Here is a 16500-nt window from a genome sequence, read left to right as displayed (position 1 = left end):
AATATTTAGTTTATATCAAATATTGAGTTCCAATTCCTTAGGCATTTATTGCTCTGGGTACTGAAATTCTGTTTTCTGATCTGTAAATATAGTTTATATTATTATTTTTGATGCTGCAGCCTTAGAAAGTACTACAGAGGAAAAGTCCTGTCTTCCCCCCACCCAAAATTGACCGTTTAGGGGAATATCCAGGACATAGGGAATCCTAGATCAAGGACATGATATAGACATGATTTAAGACATGATTATGAGAGAAGATATGATATAGACATAAGACCTAATTGAGACATGATACATAAGTAAGAAGATGCTCAGTAGTAGAAAAGCTACATACAAACCATAATGATAGTGCTATAAAACATCACCAAATCATATATATATTTGCAGCCAGAAATAAACAATTCTAGTTAYGGATAATTAGATGGCAAATTGTCCCATTGTATTGAGTTATCTCACTGCATAAGCAAGAACCCTTAGATTCAGGTGGAAGAAAATGAAAGTGGAGCTGGTGCATTATCTTGAAGAGCTGTTCTGACCATTTGACAGGATGGATCCTTATGCCTTTACATATGGAGAAGGAGCATGGAACCTTTAAAAGGGTAAGCAGCAAGTGGCTGCAGAAGACAGACCTCAGAAAACATAGTTTTCCTGCTGAACAAGTATCAGTGGCAGTGAATGGAGCTGTTAGTTTATGCTACCTAATCACCTGTCCAGATTCCCTGGTTTACTCCAATCCTGAGACGCCAGTAGGAAAGCACTCTGGGGACTGTATGCCTCTGTAGAAAGAGGATCCTTTCTAAGGCTGGCTTCTCACTTAATCAGACACACAGGCAAACCATTTTCTGTAACTTGGTTTAGAAACAGAACCCACCTTGTGCTGCAGATTCTAAAGGTAAAATATAACTCTACACTTCCTGGCTACAAACAAACATTTCAAATGTCAGCTGCAGAACTAGTGCTGCTAAATAGACAAGAGCTGGGGGCACAATTCCCTGCAATGCACTGAGTGGCAAGGGCTGAGCTCAACCAATGGGTACAGATGGCAGCAAGTACTACAGATGCCACCTTTGCACAAGGCTGTGGCTTCTCCTGGTTCCTGTCATTCAGCTGGGGTGCTGGGAGTCATGGCTGGTTCTGCACAGGGAATACACAAGCTGCACTGAGGCACCTGCAGTATAGAGTCCCATGCACAGACCGGTGGGAAGGCTGAAAAGCTGACATTCCTCCCAATACAAGATATTGTGATGTCTGCACTCAGCTACTGTGAAACAAGAGCTCAGAAACACAAGCCTGCACCATTCATTTTGTCTCACGTTCTCATTCGGAAAGCAAATGGGTAATAAAAACTTCCTAACAACAACAGCAAAAACCCCACTATCACACCTGTTTCAGAATGCCATTGCTTTGGATAATTATGAATTTCACAATTAGATTTATTCTTTACTTCTACTTAGTCTTGTGCCGGCCATTAGCATTTAAAATAAATAATCATTCCCCTGTCCTTGATCCTTTCCTCTTAGCTGCCAAAACCTCTCTTACCTCCCGCTACCATCACCACAAGTAGATAATTTCTATGTCATTGATAGCATCAAAAATCAGGAGAACTCAGAAAACTGGAAGCTTAAGGGCAAGATGGACAAAATGAAATTTATCATTCATATACAGGATGGTGGAACAGATTTTTAGATACATAAAGGATGAGCATGAATGGTACCAGTTTTGCATTGTGTCCTATACATCACATTAGATCACCTTAAAAACCAAGAGACTGCTAGAGATTCCCAGGGTCTTTGTCCTTAGAGAAGGATGAACAGCTACTGAGAAATTAGCTCTTTTTTGGGCTATCATTGCATGCTAGAATTAACTCTTCTGTGCACAGTGCTAAATTCTTAGATGAGGGAGGTCTTTTTCCTGGGGGAACTGTAATATTAAAAGCTTGCTAATTATCCACTTAGGAAATTGGAACTGTCATAAATTGACAGAACACAGAGCCAAGAATAATTGTTGCTTATAAATCTCTCAGGATAACAAATGGCAATTTAATTGATGATAAGGTCYTGCTTATCATAAGGTCATTCTTATCACAAATAAGATCTTAAGATCTTATTTTTATGCATATATGTTAATGTATATTTATATATGGAACTAGAGCAAAAAATGGTCCCTGAAATAGTAAATTGAAACTATCATTTAACCATAAAACCTCCAATCAGTAAGACCGAAAGACCACCCTTAAGTAGCAATCACTTTTACTATATGAATAGCTATTTTTATGTAGAATTATGTAGTTWAATTAGACAACTTAAAGCAGGATCTATTTTAGTTTCAGATTTTAAATTAGCCTTTATTCACTGCAATACTACAATAATCTATAAAATAATTACAATATAAAAGATGTAAAGCAACACAGAATCTCATTTGGGCACTGAGGAGGTACAAGTATTTTCTTATATTGTACTTGAAAGGAGTTGYCCTGTGCAAGATGATGTCATAGAAACCAGAAGAATTTTGAGAGTTAGAGGAAGGAGTTAATATTCAACACTGAATCTGGCATTTATATTTCAAGAGAAATCTCAGTGAGGCTACAAAATACAAAAGCCTAAAATGGGAAAGAATAGACTACTGCCAGCAGGCTTTTTGAAAAGGTAAATAATGAAAAAATGAAAGGGAAAAGGTTTAAGATAAGGACAAGGAAGTAAGGGATAAGCCACTCGGAGAGAATCTTTTTATACGGTGGACTCTTAGATATGGAGTATAAAGGGCAATATTCTCAGAGTGCAGTGGGCAATTACACACAGTGTTTCTTTTTATTTTCTCTACTTAGTGAATTTTAAAATTAGGTCATATTCTAGAGTGTGAGACATTTTGAAGTGGAAATCTCAGGTTATATATGACTAGATCTAATGATGATAATGTAAATCTGTGATGATTAAAAATAGGTATTAACAGTCTGTACAGAAGAAATCTGAATTTTATAATTACCCTATTTTGCTCAGATCTCAACTAACTCTGTTTGAACAGAGCCACCTCCAGCCATGTCAGATTAATTTTGTATGTCTTGGAGAGATATAATATGTCAGACAGAATAGTCTGTGGTTTTTTTTGAGCAGTAGGTTTTCCTGGTCACCATTTGGTTTAAAGCTTCATTGAACAAAAAGATGAATGTTACTTTTGTCCTGCCATTTTCTCATTTTTTTATTTTTCCTGGGCTTCATTTTTCGCTCCCCTTTTTCCAAGTATATATTTCCCAAGAATATCACATCCCAGCTCCACAGAATTCATCAGTTTCCCTGTCAGTTTTAGAGACAGAATAGCAACAGATTTCTGATAAACCAAGTCTGAACTTCCAAGACTTTCAAGCCTATTCTTCTACCTCAAAGGGAAAAAAAAAAAAAAAAAGCTCTGTGTCTGAAAGGACAAGTTAAATATGACACAAAAAAACCCACAAAACTTCAGCGAGCTTTGTATTAGGAGTCGGGATCTGCAGAGCTAATCATCTCTACAAGATGAATTTATGCTTTCCTAGCTCCTTGACCCAGCTACTCCTTTCCCTACTGATTTTATGTGGTGTGGGGCTTAGTAGTAAGATTTCAGAAAAACAAAACAGTTTTAAAAAATAATTTTAGAGTTATTTAAGCATGCCTCGTGAATGCTCATCAGGGTATTCAATGATGGCACAAAGATATTTAAGTTATAACAGATTTAAATCACRCATAAAACTCTACAAAGTCATAGTAGTCTATTATTAGAGACCAGAAATGAGTAATTTCTTATATAAAGGACACAGATTATCTCTGATATTCAATGTTTAATACCAAACAAGACTGAGAGGCTGTCAAATACTGAATGAGAAGAGGCTGGTGAATAGGGAAAAGAACTAATCATGTTGCCCACATGACTTCTTACTAAAGTTGCAATATTTAATTCAGCAAAAATTCAAAACATAACCTTCCAAAATTGGTCATTAATATATAAGTCTTTTTAGATTGCTTGGGCCCTTCTTTTCTTTACCAATGCTCTTTACATGTCTACAACTAAAGTATTTTCATGTTCATTACAAACAATAAAACTCTGTTCCCATTAGCAAAAGTAGCTATCATCCTATGGGCAACAGTGATTAATTATTATTCTCTTTATTGGCAAAATAAAAAGGTTTTCACTTCAGCTGATGCTGTAACAGTGCTTTTCCTCAGGATTCTGCCTATTACTATGAAAGCAAGATTTTCTTTCCTCCCACAAATGACAATTTTAAATGTGTAATAATTCAATTTGATCCTCCTGAGAGGTCTCATGCATCTCTCTATAGGTTGTAACACAGGCTCTGTCTACAAAATTGATTGAGGAACTCTTGACTGAGCAACTGCTGAATGGACTGACCCCAAAGCAGGGGGGTTGGACAGTTGAGATGACCAGTACTCAGTATTTCAGTTTCTCTAAAAACAGATGCACCCCAACTGCCCACGAATGAGAAATTCTCACATTTCTTGTTTTTCTCCTTCCCCAAATGACTGTTGAGAAACAGGGATATTTGGTGACTGTGACAGTCCCCGAGATCCTGGCATTTAATCAGCTTTCAATATACATTTGTGGCTCCCTCCTGCCAAGGAGGTTCCCTAGGGCTGCCAGATTTCACAGCTGCCTGTTGCGAAGCCAAACTGAAAGGGAAATCAACCAGCCCAGAATTCTGCCCTGAGACATGGAGCATGAGAAAAAGCAGCATTAGGACTTGTAGGTGCCCTGCTGTCTGGCAGAGATGTTGGCAGCTACAATGCCCTGAGCTGAGCCAGTATTCCAGGGCTCCAAGATTACATCCTGTGCACCTGGGAACTGCACTGCAGTTGAAACTTCTGCTTTCAGGGCTTTCTGGCTCTGCAGCAGAGAATGCAACTGCTCCTGACATACAAAGCTCCTCTAGATACCCATGCACATGCACTCTGATAGGAAACCAGGCCCAGGCCCCACAGACAGGATTCCCTTTGACTTAACCTTAAGAGCAAAGCAGAGCACAAAAAATCTGCAGCTTCTTGCCAGAAGCAAAATTTAACTCTTACGTCATCTCAACTGTTTGCTGCTATTGATGCAGTTGCAATAAAGTGGCTCTGAGAACACCCTACCACACGTAACAGCAATTGCTCCTCCGAAGGCAGCCTCTGCACACGACTGGCATCTTTAGAGATTACATTTTTTCCARTGTTAAAACTCATCAGATAAGTCCATCCTGTTGCCCTTATGTAGCCTATTAGCTGGTTATTAAAGCCTGATGCAATGTGATGCAACCACAGCATAGTTACAGCTTTTACTAAATTGCCTGTCCTYACTAATCTGTCTTCAGAGCAAGAGATTACCCAGGAGGGCCCTTTGACAAACAGAGGGAAGAGATTGGCTTGAAGGAGATGAGGAAAATTAAGCCTTTTCTAGACTAAAGCACTTAAGTGTTTTAAGTCCTGCAGACTGTACTTTGCAGGATGGGAACTGATACCTGGGATGYGTGTACAGAGGTGGAACAGTGGGACCAGTATCTCAAGGCACTGGGATTCAGGCATTACAGCAGGCAGGCAGGGGCAGCAGCAGYGTCCTCCCCAGGAAAGGCGCAGTCCCACTCAACCTGAGCAAGGCGAGCTCTGGCGTCAATAACCAGAATCAGCCAACAGTCCAGATCCCCAAACAAGCCCTTACTGACRAAACAGGTCCAAGGTCATTTGAGAGCAAATCCGGGCCCCGAGGCAGGGAACCAGCAGCAAAAGTCTCAGCTTGAAAACTGTTCCTGCACAAAGGGCAGGGAGCCTCTGCTAGGCTTCTCAAGACTGGACATCTGCACTGCGTCTAAACTGGGCCTTAACCAGGCAGCCAAAACGCGGGGAGTGGGGTGATGTGCCAGGTCCCTTCTACACCCCTACTATCAGGTGTCACCTTTCCCCTCTGCCCAGTCCCCCTGTTTCAGATGCACAACATTGCCTGCCTCTTAGGGAAGCCAAAAACAGAATATATTGCAGCTGTTTGAATTGTGTTTAGCTATTAGCTCTATTTTTATGCTAATTCAAACATAAAACATTGAATAAATACCATTCCACAGACACGCCAAATTGTAGTCATTGTTAGGCTTCCTAGTTACAGAATGCTACAACAACCTAGATTGGGTTTAGCAATTAGATATATTTTTTCTCTGCATAGAATATTTTTTTGCCACTCCATCCTGCTTTGGACAAGTTAAAACAAAGAGCCTCTGAATGCATTTCAGAGACCGGTCAAAGGTGTGCAGTGCCTGTCTAGAAGGCTGCTTATTCATGCCTCCAGGTGACAAGCTAGTGAGTAGCAAAATGAATCATCTGATTCTTTCACATGAACAGTTTATCTGGAATATTTATTATGATATCAATTTTTTTTCTACAACATGCAACTATGCTGTTTTTAAGTTGCACCATCTTGTTCTCTTTTCACCTGCATTTGACCTATGCCTCCTGCTTAATTCTGCTTTGGTTCATCAACTAAGAGCAATCTTGGAAGTCCTGGGTTTGGCCTGGTTTATCTGAAGCAGCTTTAGGAATATATTTGCTGCACTATGAAAAAGATCAAAGGGTTTAAGAATTTGGCTCAATTCTGGCAAGAGCCCCCAAAGTACTGACCCAGATTTGAAACACAACTTTACCTAAGTATATTTTAAAAGGGATTACCCTATTGGACAATCTAAGAGCACAGAAATAGGTCTCAAATTGCTCCATTTTAATTCAGTGCACAACAGCAATGACTTAAAATTATTTTCATCTGAAGCACTCATTTAGGATGGCTCAGCACCTGGTTTGTTACTGACTGGTGTCCATCAATCCAGGACTGTAAGGGAAAGCATGCAACCGATCCCAATGGGAATCTTTTCAAGAGTGCTCAGCCACCATAGATTGACAGCAATGAGAATTTTTGCTGATAATTACATTTTTCTCAGAGCTTTCCTTACCAATTTGTCTGGAGCTATTAACACCAGGTGCAGTGCATTCTCCCATTTCTCRTTCCATCATTTCAGGCTTCTTTTAAAATTTTCTTTGTACTTATTGACTAAATAGGCTTTTTTCTCCCCTCTTCTGTTCTCATCACAGTTGGCAAATGTTCCATTTATGCCTGAGATAGTGAGGAGGAAATGTGATCATTAAGTTAATTCCCAGTTTAACTATACTAGTCTGCATTTAATCAAAGGAAGAATTATCTCTTCAGCCCATCATACTACATATAATAGCTTGATAATTTTATTTCTATATACTAATTATTATCATGTTCGTATCTTTTTATGCATACAGTAATAATATTTCACTTGTTTCTTTGTCAGTGAAAATTATTTTGGTAACTGTACAGCAGACAAAACAGTTTGGTTCCGTCCCTCGGCTATGACTAATCTCAGTGTTTCTTCACTCTTTCGGTTATGAAAAGGCAAGAGATGTGTGTGTGAAGCTGTTCAGAATCCTTGTCTCAAAGCAATAAAGGTGTCATTTATCACTGGGCCAGAGCTAGAGCTTTACTCCAAGGCTTAATAATGTTAACATCTTTTTCTTTCCTGAGTGTTTTACATCCCAGGAGCTCAAAGCATTTTATGAACAATAATTAATTATGCTTCAGGATGCTGCTGCCAGGTATACTGAACAGTTACCTGCAATATTGGAATAGAAAGTCAGACACAAACAGGGTGCTGATCTGAAAGGAACACAATGGCGAAGGCCTGAGGTTGGAGTCCTGGTGATGGCTTCTTCAGAGGCTCCTGTTTTCAGTGGCCTCCTACTTGTGCTCTACCAAGTCAGAATTTCCAGGATATACCATGTTAATAGCTGTGCCCTTCCCATTATAGCCTGCTTTAGAAATGCATACAGTTCAGAGAAATGAGAACAAAGTGGGTGGCATACTGCAAATGTTTYGGATTTATGCGACCTAAGGATTCACCAGTTGGCGCCTATTAAGGGAACTCATTCAGTCTTACCTGTTAGGAAGTGTAGAAGAGAGGGAGATTTGATGCAAAATTACTTAGTTCTTCAATAGTGTACAAATGAGCATGCATAAAGTATGGACTATATCCCTTCAGTCCCTTCTTTCTGGAAGGCCGTACCTGCTCATCTATAGTTGTCTCAATCTCTTCTCAGGTCTCTCTGTCCTCACCTCCAAATTTCTTCCCATGTCAGCTGCTCCTGTCTGGTTCTTCTTCTCAAAGTCGCCTTAATCCAACTCTTCCCAAACCTCCTTCCAGATCTGTGAAGAGGTCTCCTTACAGATAGAGATCTCCTTACAGTTCTGAACATGGTCACAGCACATACACTGCTATAGACATAAGCTAAACCATTTCTTATGCATTACTCTAGCTGCATATTTAGGGATGCAGACAAGTTGAGAACTAAGTTCTGATGCTTTATTTATTTCTATATTCATTTCCTTCCCATTTCAGCCTCGTGGTATTTTGGGGATTTTTTTTCTTCATTATTTTGAAATCAGTGCACAGTTTTAGATAGCTTTCTTGTGTGGTTCAAACACATGTTGAGTAGGAAGCGAAGGAGAATCTTCAAACACRCTCAAAGAGGTCAGGTCACACACTACTTGCCACAGTAATTCTTGYGTTGACTCTAGGCCTCTACTCAGAGCATGAGGCTTGTTCATGATTCCCTTCCTGGACTGTTGAAATAGAGTTTTCCAGAGGCCTAGTAGCTGCTTCCCAAATCCACCTTCTATAAATTGCTTCTTTTACTTTTTATGAGCAGATAGCCCTATTTTCCCCACTGTATARGAAGAGGTAACATCAATTTTAGTGAAATGACCATAAAAGAACCCTGGCACTACCAGTTACCAAATAATCCTACTTGTAGTGTTTGTCTCCTCAAACTATTTTAAAGCTCTCCTGAGAAACACCGAGTCCCTCAAAGAATTAGGCTCAGCATCATTTCTATCCATATCTTTGGCTTTTCTCTAGTAGGTCTGGGCTGTTGCTCATGCTACRAAGGTAGAATTACATAAAGAGTATAATATATACACACACATATATATATATATGATGGGAAGCCCTCGCCAATTTACACTACCTGCACAGGGCCAAAACAGGAATATCAAAGTGCTTTTTTGTAGCAGTTTAGTAGCAGTTCTGTAGCTATTCAGTCAAAGTTTGTAGTGATGCAAATTAAGGCACAGTAGCTATAGTTATACACTGATTAGTCTATGTTACAATTCCTTAGAAATATGATATATTCTGCCTGAAATAAATATCATCTTAGAAATTCTATTATTTYAAAATGGCTAGAAAACTTTAATGAGCAAAACAATAAACTAGTCAATGTAACATTCAGCTAGAATATTCTGTTATTTGCATTAATTGCCTTATATCCAGATAGCTGTGTGATTAAAGTTTGCATTACTAAAAAGCCCTATTAAGACAGTTTGACTAAGTTCATTAATTTTTTCTTTTTCTTTACACACAGATCAACTCGACATCATTTCAATGGCTGAAACAACAATGATGCCTGAGGAAATTGAGCTAGAGATGGCAAAGATCCAGAGACTTCGGGAAGTCTTAGTCAGAAGAGAATCAGAACTCAGGTTTATGTAAGTATCAATTCTTCTGGGAAAATGCTATGCAAAATTAATCAAAATAGGAAAGAATGCTATTTAGAAGACTTTTATCTGCTTGACATTTTAAAAAGAGAAAGATAAAGAGCATCCCAGTCAGGTGCACGCTTGCAAAATGCCACTGGGAAATGATTTCTGAGGTTGCAAGGGAAATTACATTTTTTATTCAGCATGATTTGTAGAACATATAAAAGGGATATATTACTTACAAAAGGAAACTTTAGCGAAGTATCTGTCTACAGAGAATATTTTTATGCCTGAGCTCAGTCTTTTGTGGGAAGGATACTTGTCCGAACAAAGTATCAACAGGTAGGAGAGATCTGAAGCTTCCACAGTCTAACCTATTTGGGCGTTAYACCTTACTTCATTAGTGCTCTTAGACAGTTCATGTCACAGGAGATCCCAGTGTGTTCTGAACTAATAGCAGCCAAGATCTGACATTTATTAAATGGAAGCTCTTAGCTTATAAGCACAAAACACATTTTGATGTATCAAATTAAATAGCATTACTACAAGAGAGATTTTTTCAAAACCACCRAAGAGGTCAGGCATAGGTGCCCCACTAAAGGTTAATGAATCCAGTTATGATGATGAAAGTCAATAGATTTAGTTTTCTTAAATTGCTGAATTTAGAAGATGGGGGCTTATTAAGAAGCAATATAAGATTCTGAAGTTTCAGATGTCTGCAAGTAATTAAGGCCAGACACCAACACCTCTGCTGACAGGCAGAAGACCCTCAATAGGGCTAAAYCTTGATGAACCCTAACACTCGACTTTAATGAACCTACAGTACCTTACCTGAAAAGGTCTTTACTCTCTTTTCCCTTTGAGATAAAAAGATAGTACTGGTACTTTAGCACTTACTCCTGGGTGCTTATTTTCAGTGTTCTGACTTGCTTATACTACCAAAAGTTGCAAGCCTCACTTTCAAACAACACAGACATCTGTCTGTAAATATTACTATAGAAGACTTCAACCCAGAGCATATACGGTTACTGCTTTTAAGCATTTGGAAATAATATCTAACAACAGTTGTGCTCACCTTTAGTAAWAATGCTGGAGTGTAATAAAGTAAACATGAATGGTTAATTGCAGCTGTGCTTAAAAAAAATTCTCTGTACTCTGAATATATCACCAGCCCTAATGGTCTAATGATGTCAGTGGTTCCCGCCTGCCAGATGCATACACCCTGTCAATTTTACAGTACTTGACCAACGTTCACACTGAAGCAAAATGCTCCAAGCCAAACCTTCTCCTGAAGAAAGTCAGGGCAAACTCTGTCCCTACCAGTGCGGTGTATTAATGAGAAGAACTTCCTCTAGGTTCCACAACAGGATTTAACTGCTACATCAATGTTTTGACCCAATTAATGCAGCAGCCATAAAATAAGGGCATTTGGCAAAGAAAACTCCCTCCAGGTTAGCACAGCAGCCAGTGCAAAAATAACTAGTAAGGTCTGGCTGCTCAGCAGGCCTGAAGTTGGCACACATTGTCTCACTCCTCTGTGCATGAAGCTGCAAAAAAGTTTCCTGCTGATACATGAGATCATCGATAACATAATAAATCTTCGGGCAGTTTCACATAGAAACATGCTCTACAGATTGCATTCTCAGATTTTCTCAGTTCTCTTCCTCTTCAAGCAACCAGGAGGAATCTCTAACAAGACATACAGACAGCTCTACTTGTGTTTAAAGTGAAGGTCTTATTTTAGTTGGTATAACAGTATAAGGGCCATCCTCCCTTCCCCCACTGAGCAAAATAATACTAATGACTAATGAAGTCTGTAAAACAGAAAAGGGATTAAAATGAAATATGTTGCTCCTTCATCACTACACAAATGTGTAGTTGGTAACACTTCAGTATCTAAATAAAACCTTTACTGAACAGTTCATCATCACTCAGCTGTACAAAAGTCACCCCACAGGGGTGAAAGAGTGAAGCAGTGAAGAAACAGAAGTCAGATACTTAGTCATTGTTAATATTTGAAAGCTAGTCCTAAAGCATGTGAGGAAGAGAATCATGCGGCAGGACTAATCTGAGAAATGAAAAGGTTTGACAATTACTGAGTAGAGTTCAAAACCATGCTGCAATGCAKAGGGGTATTCCTCAAAGGCAAAGCCACACTAACCCAATACCCAGTGTCTGTCAAATTTAATTGAACAAAGCCAGATTTTCAGTTTTAGAAGTGAAAGCAATRAACACTTCAGCTATACTTGAACAAGTTTCACCTACCTTTTTTTTGTATGTGGTATCCCAAAATATTTTTGAGTTATCAGAATATTCAAACATGTTTTAATTTGTGAATTCCCTACTCCACCCCCCTTTAACTCTCAACTCCTTTGTGAACTCAAATTTTGTGAATGAGCAACTTGCTTTGTGTTGAATATAAAATTTACTTACAGTTTTTGCCCTGGGCCTTGAACAGAAAAAATCATCCCCTCAGGAAGCAGCTTTCCACCTTTAGAAACAGATTTGGGCACCAAGTTAGTAACAGCCACGCAAGAGACTCACCTGCCTGCAATTTTCTGATTCTGCTAAAATAAGAAAAGTGGCAGGAAAAACTCCTTCATTAGGGGACACACCTTGTTTCTAAAGCTTAGAGAAGGGAGGAATCCTTTTGGTGGATCCTCTGTAGCAGGGTGCACTGCCCGCCTGTGTCATGGAGGGGTAGACGGYGCTCCTCAAGGGCACAAAATGGCGGCTGCGGCCTAGCCCTTTGGGGACTCTCAGCTTTTTATGGCTGCCAGTGAGTTTTTCTTCCTCACAAGCCCCACACGGTTCCCTCCCACTATCGCCCACCCCACAATATCCCGTATATTGGGGGATATCAGCAGCTGGGGGGCCTGAAGCCCACAGCCTGCATGGTGGCAGCTCCTGGCCTTCCTGTCACCACAGGCAGTGGCTGCATGCCGCTACAGGCAGCTGGGCACAACAGCACCCAAAATTAAACCCTGTGGGCAAGCATCTGCTGGCAACATCCCAAAATGGGGTTRCTTCTTCCTGTGAGACGATGAAGACATAGGTTTATGTCCATCAAAAAGTCTGTAAAACTCAGAAAATGTTCCTACAAGGAGATGGCACTTTTTTCCCCTCCTCCTTCCATAATATCTATATCTACTCACAATTTAGCTGTTTAATACCATTTTTTTTCAGTGACAGCATAACAGTTCATTGCCAAAGTGGATCACCTAAGGCAAATATAGCTTTTTTCCCCCTAGTCCCTCTAATCCTGTATTAAAGAAATTGCCAGATTACCACAAAAAAGTGAAAACTTGCTAAGAACACTAGTTAGATATTTTTTTCTATCTTCTTGTAGACTGATGCATCAAAAATGTAAACAAAAGTTGCAAATATCCATACAGTTTCAATACATGGGATTTTTTGCTCTTTTGTATTGCTTTTTAGCCTTGCAGACAGAAAGGAAAAGTTTAACTTCTGGACTAGCCATAAGGTCAAACATTGTTCAGAAATAAAAGATTAAAGCACTCAAAGTGGAAGATACCTTAAAATAGCATAACCCCCTGACACTAATCTGAAACAAATTGAAAAAATACAGTACTGGAAACTCCTGTCAAYGCCTCTGATTGTCAAATTTGGGAACCATTTTCACCAAGGAAAATACTGCAACTCAAGGTTTCTAATTCTGCTGAGTGAAGTTTAACAAAATCAGATAGCTGATGGAAAAGTGATTATGCTTCTAGCCTGTCCTCTGAAAATTGCTGCAGCTGGACTCTTATCTATTTAATAGATTACATGCTAAATGCCACAGTGAAATATTTCATCTTGATAGTGTATACTTGATAAGTAGTCAGTTTTCTGATGATTCTTGGTTTTCCTGACTTTTTTTTTTTTTTTTTTTTAACTGGTACACAGAAACAGAGAAAGCAGGATTACCTGAAGCAATCAATTCAGAGGCCATGATCTTGCTGGTTGGTACAAAGTACGCGACTACAGTCGGATATTGGCCTTTGCAAGCTTGTCTTTTGCTTTGCTCCTTGCTATCATTTCCTCCTTAAAAACAAAAGAGCAGCTGAAGAMAGCTGTAGTCCATATCAGTTCCAGGTGATTACCTGTTCGCTATGAAGAGTTACATAAAGTTTACATAAAACACATTCAACAGCTTTCCATATTATCAAATCAAGCCCTCCTCAAGTAGGCAATGCCCCAGTTTACACTGTGCAGCCACAGCTTTGCTCAGATGACCACAGCTGCAGCAGAGCAGATGCCCTGTGACTTGCTCTGTAATTTCTGACCCCTGGTTTTCCCCCAAGAGCCTGCCTCAAGCTCTGTCCCAGGATGGGTAATGTCAATATTATTGAATGAACTGTTTTTGTAGCCTCCCTTTTTGCAGGCTACCAAAACTGTGAAATTTCTTTACATTATATCAGGAGCTCTTGTGACCACTAGGCCAAGAAGTGAAAAATATACCTTAAAGTAATAATTTGGTATCCCCATCTGTGCTGGACTTAATTTCAGAAAACTGAAAACGGAGCCCTATTGAAAAAAGCCACTTTCCCTCACTTCTCTATTCTCTCAACTATTCTAAAAAATGGCCTCTGTAAGAATTTTGGGTCAAACTGCAGATTTTTCATACATCTTGCTGTTAGGAAAAGCAAACATATCACTTCAGAGTATGCACACTACTGTCCTTCTCCTTTTGATTCTTAACTCCTGCTTTCTTATTTGTTTCCCTAGCAAGACAACAGAACCAGAAGCTGAGTAACCTGCATCCTCTTCATAGCACATTTAATGTGTTAGTTATGTCCGTGGATACTTGTCTGGCTTCAGAGACAGTACAGGATGCATTACTGGGCAGTACAGCAATCTACCATGCTGAAGGAGAGGGTTGTAAAAAAATGGATAACGTGTGTTAGCTCAGTTTAGCTGACAGAGGAGACAGCCAGCAAAGAGCACATCAAACCTGAAGCTCGGAATTATTTGTAGTACAAAATTAATGCATTTCAAAATATATTAGCATATTTTGACCCAGTAAATATTAGTGTCGGTGAGACCTTATCATCCTCAGTTGGTGCCTATGGTTTTGACTAGAAATGGCAGTGATTTCATATTATAAAATAGTGTTTCTTTTCACTGTGAAGTGTACTCCTTGGGAAGTCTGCTAGTACCTGATACTTCTGGCCTTCCAGATGGAAATCAGGAATTGAAGCCAGTCATATTGACTTGACCTTGAGCTAAAACATTGAAAGTTACTTACATCTAGGTTAGGTGTTCAGGGAGTGGCTATTTCTTCAGTGTAAGCAATACAGATTGACTTTTTTTTTTTTTTTTTTTTTAAGATGTACAAGGCATATAGGATTTTAAATAGTAAAACCTGTTAGGTTGCTGTAGGCAGTTATTGAAAATAGTCTTACTTACCTCATTGAGCTTCTTAATCTATAAAAACATACACACAAAAATAGTATCTTTGTGTTTATTACAGTGCATAACTAATATTACAGAAATCACCTCTATACTGACTTAGCAGAAATAAAATTGGTCATTTTCTTTGTGCATTTTCTGTGCACAGTATCCRATGACTCCTTCTGCTCCACAGTGCTCATAATATCTACAATCATCCAGATTCTCCAAAGATTCATTCTGGTTTTCAGACAATTTCATACTGTTATGTTTGCTTACTTGTAATCCTAAGAACAGTTACCTTTTTATCTAGATGAGCTTATTGCAACTTGACTTGACCCTGGTAAAATAAATAATTAAAAACCATCTTAGCAATCTCAGACCTTTATTACCTGGCTAGGGCACATAACTAATCCCAGTTCTTCTGCAGCTTTTAGTCAGGCTTACTTTTTCTTTATTTGCTCTTTTAACCTTTTATTTTTCCCATTTTGAAAAATAATGTTATTTTGCTGTTTTTGTATTTATACATCCATTGCTAGCTGTAGAAGAAATGGGATAGTCAGTAATCGTCACTAGTCTCTAGGACTTTGGATAATAATGCCATTGAGGGCAAATTCCTGCTAGAGAAAAAATTATCAAAATTCATTTTAGGGTCAATAACAGTCACATCAAAAGATACAAAATAGAGCTCTTACCTGCATGTGCTTTGCAGTATACAGAGAACATTTAAAATATAAAATGTTCCAACTGTTGCTTGCTTGGCTTTAGACAGATGCTGCAAGATTGAGCCTCACAAGAACTGGAGAGGCAGGCTGCTCAAGCAGACTGATCTCCATTCTGAAAGCAAGTGACCATTGTATAAATTAATTTCTATCTAAATATTTTAACCCTATTTCAAGTGGCTTATGATATAACATCAACTGACTTCTCAGTGGCTTCATGCCATGGGTGGCAACAGTAAGAAACTTTGAATATGCAAAGGCRGTACTCTGAGCTAGGCACCCAGCTGCTAGTACAGTGCTAAGAAATAAAACCAACAAAGAAGATTTGGTCTATGTGTGAATAGAGTTGTTATTGCCTGTGTTTTCTGATAAGGGCTGTCTTTTCATGGGAAGGAACAATAAATCTTTTACCCTTCAAAGTGCTATAATCTTCTAGAAAAAAAAACAATATAAGTTACAGTGAATGCCTTCCTGCTTGGCAGATTGCGTCTTGCTCTCGGACTGCTGAAGCACTGTGGGATGCTGCAGGGAGGGATGCAGTTGTGTGAAGATATATATTTTTAATAAATATCTTACGTGTCAGATTGCCAGGTCAATAATTGTTCCCTGTGGGATTGTTTGGAGTTAAATGAGAGGATGCTCTTTTGGAGAAACAAAGAAGAAAAGAAACAGTGATAGGGATACGATATCATTAGGAAAAATACTAAGACCAGCTTTATGAAGGAGATGGGGTACCTTTCTCCCACAGCTATAGCCTTGGGTGGCACACATTCATTCTTCTGCATGAAATGGTTCGTTTAGGGCTGTGATATTTTTGCCCCAAACGATTTTTGCT

At 39.0% G+C, this 16500-nt stretch overlaps 1 protein-coding gene across 1 annotated transcript in view; it reads left to right on the top strand.

Moving 5' to 3' along the window:
- CUNH16orf45 (chromosome unknown C16orf45 homolog) overlaps positions 1 to 16500 on the top strand; it is a 38837-nt gene that overhangs the window by 11235 nt on the left and 11102 nt on the right. The window contains exon 2 of the mRNA XM_026054106.1: positions 9438 to 9561. Within this exon, the coding sequence (XP_025909891.1) occupies positions 9438 to 9561 (124 nt within the window). The remainder of the gene's footprint in view (positions 1 to 9437; positions 9562 to 16500) is intronic.

The sequence above is a fragment of the Nothoprocta perdicaria genome, unplaced genomic scaffold (genome assembly GCF_003342845.1).
Source record: "Nothoprocta perdicaria isolate Ctin4 unplaced genomic scaffold, notPer1 scaffold_12, whole genome shotgun sequence".
NCBI classification, from domain to species: Eukaryota; Metazoa; Chordata; class Aves; order Tinamiformes; family Tinamidae; genus Nothoprocta; species Nothoprocta perdicaria.
This window is presented reverse-complemented; position numbering and strand designations above follow the sequence as displayed.